The sequence below is a fragment of the Terrapene carolina genome, unplaced genomic scaffold (genome assembly GCF_002925995.2).
Source record: "Terrapene carolina triunguis isolate 2854851 unplaced genomic scaffold, T_m_triunguis-2.0 Scaffold172, whole genome shotgun sequence".
Taxonomy (NCBI): domain Eukaryota; kingdom Metazoa; phylum Chordata; order Testudines; family Emydidae; genus Terrapene; species Terrapene triunguis.
In genome coordinates this window covers 579,487-595,818 of record NW_020664523.1, presented here as the reverse complement: position 1 = coordinate 595,818, position 16,332 = coordinate 579,487, and the positions used below count along the sequence as shown (strand labels likewise).

The 16,332-nt window shown below is 50.8% G+C and overlaps 1 protein-coding gene across 1 annotated transcript in view; it reads right to left on the bottom strand.

Moving 5' to 3' along the window:
* LOC112106164 (protein eva-1 homolog C-like) overlaps positions 1–16,332 on the bottom strand; it is a 55,814-nt gene that overhangs the window by 3,108 nt on the left and 36,374 nt on the right. The window contains exons 3-7 of the mRNA XM_024199277.1: positions 6,795–6,918; positions 5,974–6,126; positions 4,985–5,128; positions 2,052–2,123; positions 442–531 (exon numbers count right to left, since the gene is read on the bottom strand). Of these exons, the coding sequence (XP_024055045.1) occupies positions 442–531; positions 2,052–2,123; positions 4,985–5,128; positions 5,974–6,126; positions 6,795–6,918 (583 nt within the window). The remainder of the gene's footprint in view (positions 1–441; positions 532–2,051; positions 2,124–4,984; positions 5,129–5,973; positions 6,127–6,794; positions 6,919–16,332) is intronic.

Here is a 16,332-nt window from a genome sequence, read left to right as displayed (position 1 = left end):
ACTTGCATCTGAAGAAGTGAGGTTCTTACCCACGAAAGCTTATGCTCCCAATACTTCTGTTAGTCTTAAAGGTGCCACAGGACCCTCTGTTGCTTTTTACAGATTCAGACTAACACGGCTACCCCTCTGATACTCTCTCAGCTAGACTTTGTACTGTCTCCTTGCCTGAGGGAGAGAGAATTCAGTCCTGGGATCATTCAGTCCTTGAGACTCCATGACATTGCTCCACCCCTACGGATGTATCTTGGATGTGGCTTCAATGACCAGCCTACACTAGAGGAGCATTGATGGGCATAAAGGGAGTGCACGGTGCTGCGGGCTCTTCGCCAAGTGCCCCCGTGTCTCCCGGCACGCTAAAGCAAGAGAGACAGAGTGGAATGTGACTCTCTGCCTGCACCCTCTCCACAGAGCACTGTGCACACGCTCAGCGAATTCACGTACCCCAGAGGTGGGCAAACGTTTTCAGAGAGCTAGTAAAAATCATCAGATCTTCACGGAGCCTGGACAGCATCGGCCCATGGTACCAGCCACCTGCAGTGAACAAGGGGACATGGTCTTACTGGCTAGGGTACAGGGGCGAGGCGCTTCTAAACGCCCTCATCCACTCTGTGGACTTGAACCTTCACCTATCACCACACATCTGCCAACTTTCACTCCCACCCCTCCCGCCTCAGCTTTGCTCCTCCCAGGCACTCGGCACGTTTCTCTTCCATGATCCTCGCCATCCCATCCCTAAGTTCTTCCCATCCACTCTCAGCTCCTCCCATTGTCTGTGCTCCCACTCTTCGCTCTCCCCCTACCATCTCTCTCTCCTCCATGCCATGTTCCGAACCTTCTCCTCTAGCTCCTCCTAGTCTTCCTTTGCTCTTGGCCACTTCTCTCCCCCTCAGATCTGTTCTTCCCTTAACTCTTCCATAGTCCACTCCCCTTTGCTATGTTCTGAGGCACCCCTCCTCTGCAGGCCTCAGTGCTTCTCCTATCTGTCACTCTGCTCACTTCTCCTGGCTGGTCTGTGCCCATCTGTCATCTCCCCTCCAGAGATCCCTATGTTATTGCCAGACCATTTGGCCACATCCTCTAGATCTCACTCCTGGTTTTGCAACCTTGGTTTTCCTCATGAAAAAATGTTACAAAGCTAAGTGTGTGTGGAGGCGGTGGTGGGGAGGAGGTCTCTTCCCAGTTCTTGCTAGCCTTCCACCTGCTGCCTTTTCTCTAATTCATCTGCCATCGCATGAACTCCCAGTGCAACCTCACTGCCACTGCTACCGCGCAGGGTGCTTCAAATCCACCAAAGAGACAGGCCTCACAGCGCAACTCCACTTCCCTTTTGCCACTGGCAAAAGGCACCCTGCAGCATCGGGCTGGGATCCTAGCCCACACCCAGATAACTATGGGGACTGAAACCTGCCCTTAGTCAAGAAGAAGGTGGAGTCTCCAGGAAGAGCTGGGAGAGTGTGTGATACCCAGGAGAGAACAAACATGGTGAATGAATTCCCAGTGGAGAGGAGCCACCACAGGGCACAGCTGGGGTCTAGCGAGAGCATTGATGGAGCAGGACTAAGAAATCAAAGACTGAATGAGCCATTCTAGTGAACAGCACTGCACTGAACTGCCTGTATAACCAGGCCAGGGAGCTCAAAGTAATTTCCCACACACAGGAGACACAGAGGCTGTGTGCGTAAAGAAGGGAATAGAGCCCTCCTTCTGTCAGCACATCTAGAATAGGCACATGAACTGAATCTCTGTGAGCCCTGTGACCATCAGCCTGGTCCATCGAGGTAAAAGGCCCTGATTTAGGTTTCTGCTTCCCTTTCTCTGGACTCGGACTGCATTCCTCATGGAGGGTAGAAGTGCCTGGCTCAGGGATTTCCCCTCTTCACTGCGATGCAGGATCCAGATTTTGGGCAAACCTGTGGCCTGTGTGAGAGGAGCCAGCCTGGCACATCACACACATGCGGTCCCCAGCCAGCCAGGAAACCCCAACCTGACACTCAAACAAGAGCCTTCCTTAGCCCACACAGCACAGCCCCAAGGGAACAGCAAGTGTTTACCATGTGTGTAGTCGGAGAGCGAGAAGGGGTCTGGGGAATCCTGGCCCACCTCCTCAAACAGCTGCCTTGGCACTGAAATGAGAAAGGAGACTGCACTGAAAGGGCAGCTCATGAAGAACCCCTGGGATGGGGATAGCAGCCAGGGATGGAGAGGAGACATGAAGGCTGCACAGGTACCTCAGGTGAGGGGTGTATGGACAGAGCAGGACCAACCCACCACTGCCAGAAATTTACATACAAAATATTTCCCTATGTCAAAGCAGTGGGCGAAGAGACAGCACAGGTGCCATCCTCAGTCTGACCAGGGGAATTCTGTGGGTCAAGGAGGGAGGGGCCAGGTTGGGTAAATAATGTCCTTGGCCTTGACCACCAAAGACATGAGTTCAGTAAGTCACGTGTCATCCTTGTCTGTAGTGGGCAGAGAGCAAAACCCGGGCTGGAATAGCAGGGGGGCTACTGGCAGGATGGAGGCGCATTGGTAAAGTTGTACAAAGCTCCCAGGGGGTACGGCAAGTCAGGAGGCCAGTATGTGGTAGAGCCATGCAGGGCCGGTGCAATGATATTTTGCGCCCTAGGTGAAACTTCCACCTTGCACACACCCCTTCTCCCTCCCCTCCCCCCGGACCATCACTTATTATAAACTTTCAAAATACTTTCAGAAATACACCCTTTTTAGTCACATATATTTCCTTCTTTCATATCAAAATCTACTACATTTTATTCTACCTTTAGAGTATCCAATTATTGTTATTAATACAATTTATAAAATCAGAATGTCATACAACAACAACTGACAATATCAATATGACAAATTTCAATAACCTACACACTCATATTCACACAATAGTGAGTTTGGATCCCATGCCACTCCCGGGAGTCAGTGGTGGATCCCTGGGGAGACTAGTGGATCCAATCGGAGAGAAACCCCCATGCGGCTCTGGGGTGGGCAGGTGGCCTGAACTAGGTCCTTTGTCCGATGTCCCTTGATCCTTTTTGCTTGGAGTCCCACTTTTTTGACTGCTTCTTGGGCACTGGTGAGGGGTAGCGGTGCCAGACTGAGCCCGGTGCCAGGGGTGCACTACAAACCGAGGCCGAGGTGCTGGGCCTAGAGTCCTGCCGAGACTGCAGTCCTGCGCCGGGCAGAGCGCAGCCTCCATGAGGAGAGCCCTCAAACGAATATCACGCTCCTTCTGCATTCTCGGACGAAAGTTTTTACAAATCCGACACTTGTCTTTCATGTGTGATTCCCCCAAGCACTTCAGGCAGCTGCTATGGGGGTCACTCACAGGCTTAGGCCTGTTGCAGGCATAACAGGGCTTAAAACCCAGATACTGGCAGGGGTGGCAGGTTTGTAGAAATTTTGGTGGTGCCTAGAACCCGCCCCCCCAAACTCTGCCCCCCACCTGCCTAAGGCTCTGGGAGGGAGTTTGGGTTGGGGGAGGAGGCCTGGGGTGCAGGCCCTGGGTTGGGGCAGGAAATTGGGGTGCAGGATCTGGGAGGGAGTTTGGGTGCTGGGTGCAGGCTCTGGGCTGGGGCAGAGGGTGGGGGTACAGAAGGGGGTGAGGGGTGCAGGCTCTGGAGGGCGTGTGAAGGGCTGGGGTGCAGGCTCTGGGAGGAAGTTTGGGGACAGAGAGGGTGTGTGGGAAGGGGGCGGGGCTGGAGGGGTGAGGACTGTGGGGTGGGGCTGGGGATGAGGGGTTTGGGGTGTGGGAGAAGGCTCAGGGCTGGGCAGAGGATTAGGGTGCAGGGGGATGAGGACTCCCCCAAGCCCTCTCTCTGCCAGCAGCAGTGAGTTCTGGGGGAGGGGCCCCCCACTTTCCCCCCCACCCCAGTAGCACACTCACCTTCCACCACTGTCACTGCACATGCTCCTAGCGTCCTCTCAGGTCCAGGAAGCCCCCTCGCCTCCCCAGTGGTGGGTGCCACGGGGGGGCTGCCATCACAGGTGCGCCTCCTCCCCTGCTGCTGCCCCTCACTGTAGCCTCACTGGGGGTGACTCTTGCCCAGTGTGGGGCAGGAGCGGTGACTGCGGGCAGGGGGCGGGGGCTGTGCTGGTGGAGGGTCCCGCCGGAAAAGGGAAGGGCCTGAGGGGGAAGGGCAGGGGAAGGGCAGCCTGCCCTGCCACTAGTGGGTTAGGGCACTAGGACCCTGCGGCAGCAGTTGATGCTGGGAGCAGAGCAGAACCGAGGCAGTGTGGAGCTGCAGGAGAGGGGCAGGGATGCTTCTGGGGGCCGGGGGACACTTGGGGGAAGCACGGAGGGTGGTGGAAGGCTGAAACGCTGTAAAAAAAGTTTGGGGGCACCGCTTTTTGGCGCCCCCAAATCTTGGTCTCCTAGGCGACCGTCTAGTTCGCCTAGTGGTTGCATCGGCCCTGGAGCCATGGGGGGAGAGGCAGCTTGCATAGAACCTACCCATGTCCTGGCTGGCTGGATATTAATCTTGCTTTCATGGGCCCTCAGATCCTTACGATTTGCTACTTACAGAGAAAGACAAAAATATTTCATCTAATGGGGAGCTTTGAGGATTCACCTTCTGTCTGTATCTGTGCACCCTGAAGCTTCCCATCTTCCCACTCCCCACTCGCATGCATGTGGTTAAAGATCCATGCCACAAGAGGAGGAGACAGAGCAACAGCTGCTCAGCATCTGTCCTGTTTCTCTGGGGCTCAGCTTTGTAGCCGTTTCTATAGTTCTCAGCCTGCTGTTGACGGAATGCACAAGCATCTCTCAAGGAGACATATGGCACCACTCTCATCTAAAGTGACCCTGCCCGGCAGCCTCAACAGCTATGCTATTGGCTTGCTAGGCCAACAGGTGCCCTTAGTCCTCAAAACGCCCCCGCTCTCCAGGATTCGTGTTGTACATTGTAAAGCACTTGCTGGAGTCTTTCCAGCCCCTCCCCAGGGCAGTGTCAGGGTGACTGGGGACTCTTACCACATGTATAGGAGACCCTCAGCTGTTTCTTCACGCCAGGGAAGCAGGGGTCACCAAAGGTGGCCTTGTTAGCCAAGATGGTGCAGTTCTCCTTCCTGTGACACTTCCGAGAGACTCTCCTCAAGGCATCAGGAGCTAAGCACTCTGGAAATATAGACCAGGTGGTCACCAGGCTGTGGCCCCTGCATTCTCAGTAGCAGGCAGAAAAGCTTCTGGAAACCATGTAGCCCAAAGCCATACTTGGTCTGTAATATCCCATTCACATGCACCACGTAGGAGTGTATATGAATGAGCCCATATCGGTGACCTTGTCAGGATCGCATGTCTCCCTGCCCACTGAGCAGGGAGCTGGCTGTGAAGGAAGGGTGCATGTATTGTGTCCATGTGGCTGATTATATGCATACTCCCTCAACATGGCACCGAGCTGGTTGAGAGACTGCATATCCCAGCGCCCATGCAGCAGTGAGCTGGCTGTGTGTGAGTGCAGTGCTGTGCCTGGGTGGCAGTCACCTATCCCCAGCAATATGGGGTCTTGGCTGGGAGCGTGTATGTCTCGATGCCCACACAGCAGTGATATGGCTGTGCCCAATGTAACGTCTCTGACAGCGTAATGACTTATTAAGAACATAAGAACGGCCATACTGGGTCAGACCAATGGTCCATCCAGCCCAGTATCCTGTCTTCCAACAGTGGACAATGCCACTTGCTTCAAAGGGAGTGAACAGAACAGGGCAGTTAGTGAGTGATCCATCCCCTGTCCATGCCCAGCTTCTGTCAATCAAAGCCTAGGGATACCCAAAACATGGGGTTGCATCCCTGACCATCTTGGCTAATAGCCATTGATGAACCTATCCTCCAGGAACTTATCTAGTTCTTTTTTTAACCCAATTACACTTTTGGCCTCCACAACATCCCCTGGCAATGAGTTCCAGATTCTTCAACGTGAAAGGGGCCCCGCCAGATTTCTAGTTTACACCTTCCCAACATACCTACATTGAGTCCAGTCCTGTTCGCAAAGTCACACTCTGGTTTGCCCCGCGTGGATCTGCCATAGCTTGCGGAGTAAATTGCTAGGACGGATTTAGCCCTGCACTGCAGCCTCAGCTTGTCATTCTCACACACGGTCTTAATGCGGTGGTTAGCTGGGAAACAACATTACACAGTATTCTGTTGCATCATTAACAGCTAGGCCTTTACCATTCCGAAAGTCAAAAAGCAAATTTTATGTAGCCCTCTCTGAAGTGGCAGCTCTGGGCTCCTCCCATTCGGCCTAAAAGCATCCCTTCCCAATCAGTGCATAAAACACCTAGCAAGAAGAAACCAAGAGACTGAGCAATTCCCTTCGCTGTTCTCTCTGCAACCAGCTGGTGAAGGTACTAGCTATTTGTTAGCATTTGCTTAAATGATTTGGCAGATATTTTTCATCCTATGGGATTTTGGAAACTGTTTGCTTTGACTATTTATCTGTGTCACCTACATTACATGGCATAGTTTAAGCTCCTTAATGGAGACCATTGTCTTCCTGTGTGATTGCACAGCACATTGTCCAATAGGGCCTGATCTGGACTGAGGCCTTGGAATGCTACTGCAAGACAAGCAAAAAAATTATGATCTCCCTCTCTCTGCAGGAGAAGGATGATCTGTCCAGGACACAGGTGGGGTAATTGACAATGGATTGACAAAGACAATGAATCCCCTTCTTGCCTCTGGTACACTTATAGTGCTGACTGCACCAATAGTCTATGGAAAAAACAGAGAGGATGCTAAGCAAAACCCTCCTTTGCACTTTAAAGCCATTTGCAGAGCTCACCTGGTCTGCACTTGTATGAAACTATCAGGTACTTGTGTGTCCCGGGACACGGGTCGGGCCCAAACACTGGGCTATGCACAGAGAACTGGCACCAGCGCTGGTCCTGGCACTCATCCAGAAGTTTCTGTGGAGGGGTGGGGGCAGAAGGGGAAACAGATATGAATTTAACATTAGAAATCCTAAGGTCACATTGGCATACCCTAGAACACCTCTATAATAACAGAGCCAGGCAAAGTGCATGTAGCCCTGGTGACAGTGACCTGCTGCTGCCACTCCCAAGCTCTACGTTGCTAGCAAAGCATCAGACTGCAACAACCACGCAAGTGCTGACTTCTATAGCTGACCGTTTCCTCCATAAGAACCTTTCAAACCATTTTAAAAACTGCCAAGCAAGCAATCTCCTCTTGACAAGACATTACCGAGTGGAGCAGACTGGATGATCACAATGGCCTTGGAATCTATTAAAGAGAAAACCTTACAATGAAATATCACTTTAGTTCAATTGCTCCTACTGACTCCCCTCCTTTTTTGGGCTGTTTAATATATTGTCCTGGTGGCTGCATTTGAAATAGGCCAGCCTGACTTCTCTCTGTCTTCACTTTATCTCAGGACGTACAGCCACATCTCTCTGGGAATGACACAAATCATGTTTACAGCCTTCCCATATTTGTATCATGAGCCCTCCTCCTTAGTTTAGGTCTTTGAACCTTTCCTCAAATCCCCTTCCACTTCTCTCCCTGTCCCTTCTTGGGCTTGACTATGACTTGTGATGCTCAGGGTTGGCCATGCTGCCCTGTGATGGGCAGTGTGACCACAGGCCTTTGCATAAAGCTAAACCAAGGGAGACACACATAACACCCAATGCACACAGTGGTAAAGAGTGATCTGGTCGTGATTGACAAGGTCACTTCTAAGAAATCCTGCAGGCCCAGTCTGGTTTCAGGGCCCTCTACTGAGCACAGAGCTCCTCCCCCCAACACTGCTGCTCCCTGCTGAATTCTGAGCCTGTCATTGATCCGGGAAGGGCCGGCCCAACCCCAGTCTGGGCCAGCCACTCTCACAGCAGGAAGAAGATGTAAAGAGACCGGAAACTATTTTTAATGTACTTAACTCCAGGTAGCCTCCTTGGCTGCTCTCTTGCTGGGCCTCTTCCTCCATGGTGCGTCTATTCGCCCACTTATCCTTATCTAAGGATACCCTTCCTCTTCATGCCACCACCCGACAGTATGGCTTTGGCCATGGGGTAGGAGCAGATAGTTGCAACCCCTATCTGTAAAGTGGGCTAGACCTGCTATCACCCCATGATCTCTTTTAGGATTACTGCTTTCCAGACTTCACCCTCCCATTGAATATCTACCCTTCAGATTATCTTTCCACAGAGATACTGGCCTGGATTATTCCAAATTTAATCTAATCTGGTTATTTTCTGCCCATATATTAAAACCATTGCACAAGGCCTCATCTGGAATACTGCACACAATTCTGGTCACTCCTAGAGGGATAGGTCAGTGGTTTGAGCATTGGCCTGCTAAACCCAGGGTTGTGAGTTCAATCCTTGAGGGGGCAATTTAGGGATCTGGGGTAAAAAATCAGTCAGGGGGTTGGACTAGAAGATGACCTCCTGAGGTCCCTTCCAACCCTGATATTCTATGATTTAGGAAAAATGCATTCAAACGGTAACTGGCGCTGAGAAGGGCTACAACAATGATCAGGGGAAGGAAGGGCCGATTTCATGCAAGGAGGCTGGAAGAGCTTTACTAAACCAACATAGGTTTAGCGGGGAGCTGGTTGTGCTCTATTAAATCCATCAGGAGCAAACACCAGGGAGGGAGGAGAGCTATAGACGTGAAAGGACAATGGTGGGCCAAGGACAAATGGGGATAAACTAGCCATGAATAAATCTAGGTTGGAAATTGGAAGAAGGCTTCTAATCATCAGAGGAGGGAGGTTCTGGAACAGCCTCCCAACAGGAGCAGTGGGGGCAACAACGGAACTGGGATTAAGAGGAAGCTTGATAAATTTATGACTGGATTATATGGTAGGGGTTACGGGCAACAGCAAGGGACAGGGCGTGGTGACCCAGGAGCTCCCTTCCAGTTCTGCTTCATTGATCCAGTCCCTTCGTACTATTTCTCTGCCCTCACATTCACAGCTCGTCTCAAGTTAAAACCATCTGCCGGTTCCGCCGGTTCCATTAACCATGGCATTTATTCCAACTTCTAGGCCAATATTCTCAACACTTTTCAGGTTGGCGATGCCGTCTTCAAAGTCAAACATTTTTACTATACCGTAAATACCATTTACGATAAAAGTAAGAATAAAAAATGATAGCAATGTTATGCCTATAGAATCAATTTGTGTGTGTTTCAAGAGGTGGACAGAGCTACCACTTTGTATAACAAGATGGCTAGATCAAGTCCCAACCAAGGATAGATTTCTTCAAACAATTCAAGTGCTTCATATTGCAAAAGATGGAGAATTAGGAAAATAGGGCCACAGTGTTGCTGGACATTGTAGCTGTATATTAATCTCCTTAGCTTCCCAGGTAAAGGCATTCAGACATACTGAACACTGTTGGAAACTTAGCTCATCAGCAAACAGATCAAAGGGACCCTAAGCTAAGAAGAGATCCTGCACCATTCCAAAGTATTGCTGCTTTCTCACTCTTTGGCTCAGGGCTCTCCCGACCTGTTTCTTTTACTGCAGCCACTAGGCATCAGGCTTTTAAATCGGACTTTGCCAATGAGGCCTTGCACACAGTTTAAAGACTGCCAGCTTATTTTTTCTGTCTTGCATTACAATGCTGCATGCGCAGCTCCAGTGTCAGGAATGCACAGCTGCTTTTCAGTAGTGGGTAAGTGATATACTCTCAACAGCACAGATTATTACAGGCACTGGCCACTAGATGGCACTTCCTCTCTTCACAGACACAGTTCAACAAGCAAACACAGTTACTGGCTGAAACTCAGTTGCTCCCTGAACAGAGTAGAATTTGGTCTTACAGAGAAATCCTTGAGTTAGATGCTGGCAGCACAAACACTGCAGCCAGAGACTATAACACAACAGCTATTTTAGCTCAACAGCAGCAGCTCACCGAAAGCTATGGCTTGTAGCACTTGGTTTTATGCTGAAAGAAGGAACACTGACCAAGACACCAAGGTTAATAGAAGAGTGCCCAGTGCAATACCCGCACAGAAATGCCCCACAGTGACAGCACTGGGTCGAAGCTCCAGACCTGAACTCATGGGACATGTAGGATTTGAGCCCATGACCTCCTGGCCCAGAGCTGAGCAGGTCAGCGTCAGGTATTTTAAAGGAGCAGTGCTCCAATGGGGCTAAAGACACCCATCAACGTACATAGAAAATAAATTCAGACATGGCTGTTGAGGAGTTCTGTGCGGATTGTTTCCAGCAAAGGATGGAGTTGGTTGCAGCATGCAGGATCTGAGCTGAACTAATCCAAGGGTCATGGCGTTAGTCATCCTGCGTGATCTCCAGTGATGGGCTGGAGCAGGCGCTCAAAAGCCCCTTCTTAAAATACAACAACCAGTTTGAAAAGAAGTTTGGGGGTGATTGTCCCAAGATGGAGGCACTCCTGCTTTGGACTTCAATATGGTGAGTTCCTTGGGGGAGACATTCCCCAGTCCCTCCCCACTACTCTCAGCAGAGCCCATGCATCCCAAAGACATGGGGTTTAGCACACACAGAGAAGGCTCATTTTCACTGCAGTCCTTAGGTAAAATACTGGCTTTGCTCCAACCTCAGTCAATGGAAGCCCCATATATGCAACCAGAGCCAGGCCTGAGGTGGAACCAGATTTGAAAGAATTATTTTAAGAGGACAATGTCAGCTCTTCCATTGAATAGGCAGAGCAAGGAGGAGCTTAACTCTGTACGAGCGTTTCCAGAGCTCCCTAGGCTCCACAGTTCACCAACTCTAGAGAGAAGTTTAGAAGAGCCTGCAACAAGATGCTGGGGATTGTTTCTAATGGGAGTGCCTGGGTGCCTGTTCCCAGCTTTGCAGAGGGCAGGGAAAAAAACCCACCCCAGAATGGCATTACTGAAAGCTTGGTAGCAGCCGGGAATGGCATTGGGAGACCCAGAAATAGCCAAATCAGGGATAAAAACTGATTGGCTGGTCTAACCTCATTTAATCTAAACTGATCTACTGCATTCTGAGCCTGTGGTCAACCCAAGAAGTTCTGGCCTGACCCCTACAGCTGTCATTCACTCAGAGGACAGGGGAAAGATTTAGAGAGTCAGGAGCCTATTTCTCATATATCTTACTCCAGTCTTTTCAGAGATTCACAGATTCCAAGGCGGGAAGGGGCCATTGTGATCATCTGGTCTGACCCCCTGTATAACACAAGCCAGGGAACATCCCCACAATAAGTCCCAGAGCAGATCTCTTAGAAAAACATCCCTTCTTGAATTAACAATAGTCAGTGATGGAGAATCCACCATGACTCTTGGTACATTGTCCAGTGGTTAATTACTCACTGTTAAAAATGTTTGCCTTATTTCCAGTCTGAATTAGTCTAGCTTCAACTTCCAGCCATTGGATCGTGTAAGACCTTCCTCTGCTAGACTGAAGAGCCCATTATTAAATGTTTGTTCCCCATGGTCTACTGACTAATCAAGTCACCCTTTAACCTCTAAAAAGAACAGGAGTACTTGTGGCACCTTAGAGACTAACAAATTTATTTGAGCATAAGCTTTCGTGGGCTACAGCCCACTTCTTCGGATGCGTCTGTAGCCCACAAAAGCTTAAGCTCAAATAAATTTGTTAGTCTCTAAGGCCTGGTCTACACTACGAGTTTAGGTCGACTTTAGCAGCGTTAAATCGAATTAAGCCTGGACACGTCCACACGACGAAGCCCTTTTTTTCGACTTAAAGGGCCCTTTAAACCGGTTTCTTTACTCCACCTCCGACGAGGGGATTAGCGCTAAAATCGGCCTTTGCGGGTCGGATTTGGGGTAGTGTGGACGGAATTTGACGTTATTGGCCTCCGGGAGCTATCCCACAGTGCTTCATTGTGACCGCTCTGGACAGCACTCTCAACTCAGATGCACTGACCAGGTAGACAGGAAAAGCCCCACGAACTTTTGAATTCCATTTCCTGTTTGCCCAGCGTGGAGAGCACAGGTGACCACGCAGAACTCATCAGCACAGATAACCATGATGGAGTCCCAGGATCGCAAAAGAGCTCCATCATGGACCAAACGGGAGGTACGGGATCTGCTCGCCATATGGGGAGACGAATCAGTGCTAGCTGAACTCCATAGCAGTAAACGAAATGGCAAAATATTAGAAAAGGTCTCCAAGGCCATGAAGGACAGAGGCCATAACAGGGACGCACAGCAGAGCCGCGTGAAAATTAAGGAGCTAAGGCAAGCCTACCACAAAGCCAGAGAGGCAAACGGAAGGTCCGGGGCAGAGCCGCAAACATGCCGCTTCTACGCAGAGCTGCATGCGATGCTAGGGGGTGCAGCCACCACTACACCAACTGTGTGCTTTGACTCCGTCAATGGAGAAACACGCAACAGGGAAGCGGGTTCGGGGTACGAGGAAGATGATGATGAAGACAATGAAGAGAGCTCACAGCAAGGAAGCGGAGAAACCGGTTTCCCCAACAGCCAGGATATGTTTATCACCCTGGACCTGGAACCAGTAACCCCCGAACTCACCCAAGGCATGCTCCCAGACCCTGAGGGCACACAAGGGACCTCTGGTGAGTGTACCTTTGTAAATATTACACATGGTTTAAAAGCAAGTGTGTTTAATGATTAATGATTAATTTGCCCTGGCAATCGCGGCCTGTACAGCTACTGGAAAAGTCTGTTAACATGTATGGGGATGGAGCAGAAATCCTCCAGGGACATCTCCAGAAAGCTCTCCTTCATGTACTCCCAAAGCCTTTGCAAAAGGTTTCTGGGGAGGGCTGCCTTATCCCGTCCGCCATGGTAGGACACTTTACCACGCCAGGCCAGTAGCACGTAGTCTGGAATCATTGCATAACAAAGCATGGCAGCATATGGTCCCGGTGTTTGCTGGCATGCAGATAACATCCATTCCTTATCTCTCTTTGTTATCCTCAGGAGAGTGATATCATTCATGGTCACCTGGTTGAAATGGGGCGATTTTATTAAGGGGACATTCAGAGGTGCCCGTTCCTGCTTGGCTGAACAGAAATGTTCCCCGCTGTTAGCCACGCGGTGGGGGGGTAGGGGTGAAGTGATCATCCCAGAGAATTGGGTGTGTGTGTGTGGGGGGGGGGTAGTTGGGTTTGTGCTGCATGTTAACCCGGAAACCCCAGCCCCTCCTTTTACATTGCAAACCCATTTTAAATGGCCAACCCAATGGGTCCTTGGTATGGGAAATGAGGGCGCTGCTGTTTGAAACCATTCCCATATGTTATGAAGGTTAAAAAAGCCAAAAGACTGTGGCTTACCATGGCTGCCTGCAAGCCGAATTCTGTTGCCTGGCACTGCGTGAGTGATCTCTCACACCAAACCGGCAGGCCCTCAATATAAGAGGAAAAATGCGACCTTGTAACGAAAGCACATGTGCTGTGTAATGTGAACAGGAAAATTTAACGTGAAAGAGTGTACCCATTGTTCTCTAAAATGTGTCTTTTTTAACCACCTCTCCCTTCTCCTCTACCAGCTGCAAATATTTCTCCTTCGCAGAGGCTAGCAAAGATTAGAAGGAGAAAACGGCGGACTCGGGATATGTTCACGGAGCTCCAGATGTCCTCCCACGCTGAAAGAGCACAGCAGAATGCGTGGAGGCAGTCAATGTCAGAGTGCAAAAAAGTACAATATGAATGAGAGGAGAGGTGGCGGGCTGAATCGCAGGCTGAACAGAGCAAGTGGCGGGCTGAAGATGATAGGTGGCGTCAGCTTGCAGACAGAAGGCAAGAGTCGATGCTCCGGCTGCTGGAGCATCAAACTAATATGCTCCAGCGTATGGTTGAGCTGCAGGAAAGGCAGCAGTAGCAGAAACTGCTGCTACAGCCCCTGTGTAACCAATAGCCCTCCTCCCCAAGTCCCATTGCCTCCTCACCCAGACGCCCAAGAACACGGTGGGGGGGCCTCTGGCCACCCAGTCACTCCACCCCAGATGATTGCCCGAGCATCGGAAGGCTGGCCTTCAATAAGTGTTAAAGTTTTAAAGTTTTAAACTGCAGTTTGTCCTTTTCCTTCCCTCCTCCCCCACCCATCCCGGGCTACCTTGGCAATTATCCCCCTAGTTGTGTGATGAATTAATAAAGAATGCATGAATGAGAAGTAACAATGACTTTATTGCCTCTGCAAGCAGTGCTCGAAGCGGGGAGGGGAGGGTGGGGTGGTTGGTTTACAGGGAAGTAGAGTGAACCGGGGGGTGAGGGGACCGGAGGGTTCATCAAGGAGAAACAAACAGAAGTTTCACACCGTAGCCTGGCCAGTCACAAAACTCGTTTTCAAAGCTTCTCTGATGCGCACCGCGCCGTGCTGTACTCTTCTAACCGCCCTGGTGTCTGGCTGCGCGTAATCAGCGGCCAGGTGATTTGCCTCAACCTCCCACCCCGCCATAAATGTCTCCCCCTTACTCTCACAGATATTGTGGAGCGCACAGCAAGCAGCAATAACAATGGGGATATTGGTTTCGCTGAGGTCTATCCGAGTCAGTAAGCTGCGCCAGCACACTTTTAAACGTCCAAATGCACATTCCACCACCATTCGGCACTTGCTCAACCTATAGTTGAACAGGTCCTGACTACTGTCCAGGCTGCCTGTGTACAGCTTCATGAGCCATGGCATTAAGGGGTAGGCTGGGTCCCCAAGGATAACGATAGGCATTTCAACATCCCCAATGGTTATTTTCTGGTCCGGGAAGAAAGTCCCTTCCTCCAGCTTTCGAAACAGACCAGAGTGCCTGAAGATGCGAGCATCATGTACCTTTCCCGGCCATCCCACGTTGATGTTGGTGAAATGTCCCTTGTGATCCACCAGGGCTTGCAGCAGCATTGAAAAGTACCCCTTGCGGTTTATGTACTTGGTGGCTTGGTGCTCCGGTGACAAGATAGGGATATGGGTTCCGTCTATGGCCCCACCACAGTTTGGGAATCCCATTGCAGCAAAGCCATCCACTATGACCTGCACGTTTCCCAGAGTCACTACCTTGATATCACCAGGTCTTTGATTGCCCTGGCAACTTGGATCACAGCAGCCCCCACAGTAGATTTGCCCACTCCAAATTGATTCCCGACTGACCGGTAGCTGTGCAAGCTTCCACAGGGCTATCGCCACTCGCTTCTCAACTGTGAGGGCTGCTCTCATCCTGGTATTCTGGCGCTTCAGGGCAGGGGAAAGCAAGTCACAAAGTTCCATGAAAGTGCCCTTACGCATGCGAAAGTTTCGCAGCCACTGGGAATCGTCCCACACCTGCAACACGATGCGGTCCCACCAGTCTGTGCTTGTTTCCCGGGCCCAGAATCGGCGTTCCACGGCATGAACCTGCCCCAGTAACACCATGATTTGCACATTGCTGGGGCCTGTACTTTGTGAGAGGTCTATGTCCATGTCAATTTCCTCATCACTCTCGTCGCCGCGCTGCAATCGCCTCCTCGGCTGGTCCTGGTTTTGTTTTGGCATGTCCTGGCTCTGCATATACTCCAGGACAATGCGCGTGGTGTTCATAGTGCTCATAATTGCCGCGGTGATCTGAGCGGGCTCCATGATCCCAGTGCTATGGCGTCTGGTCTGAAAAAAGGCGCGAAACTAATGTCTGACGGAGGGAGGGAGGGGCGAGTGACGACATGGCGTACAGGTACAGGGAATTAAAATCAACAAAGGTGGCTGTGCATCAGGGAGAAACACAAACAACTATCACACAGAATGGCCCCCCCAAAGATTGAACTCAAAACCCTGGGTTTAGCAGCCCATTGATTTTACGGAGGGAGGGGGAAGCAAATGAATACAGAACAAATCTGGTCCATCTATTTTTTACATCTTAAGATGGCAGCAGACGGTGCAGCATGACTGATAGCCATCGGCATCTTCTGGGTGCTTGGCAGAAAATGATGTACTACGACTGATGGCATCTGATTCTTGACGATGATGGCTCAGAGTGGAAAGTTTGGTTCAGTATTTCTTAGAGGAATCTGCTGAAGAACTTTCCCGGGTGCCTCTGATTGAACTCACTGAGGAGTACGACGACGACGGATACCAGTCGTAATACACCATCCACTGCCAAAAGGCAACTAGCTGCTGCTGTGTAGCAATGCAGTACCACGTCTGCCGGCACTCAGATGACATATGGTGACGGTGAGCTGAGCTGAGCGGGCTCCATGCTTGCCGTGGTATGTTGTCTGCACAGGTAACCCAGGTAATCCAGGTAAAAAGGCGCGAATCGATTGTCTGCCGTTGCTCTGATGGAGGGGGAGGGGCCTGATGACATGTACCCAGAACCCCCCGCGACACTGTTTTTGCATCATCAGGCATTGGGATCTCAACCCAGAATTCCAATGGGCGGCGGAGACTGCGGGAACTGTGGG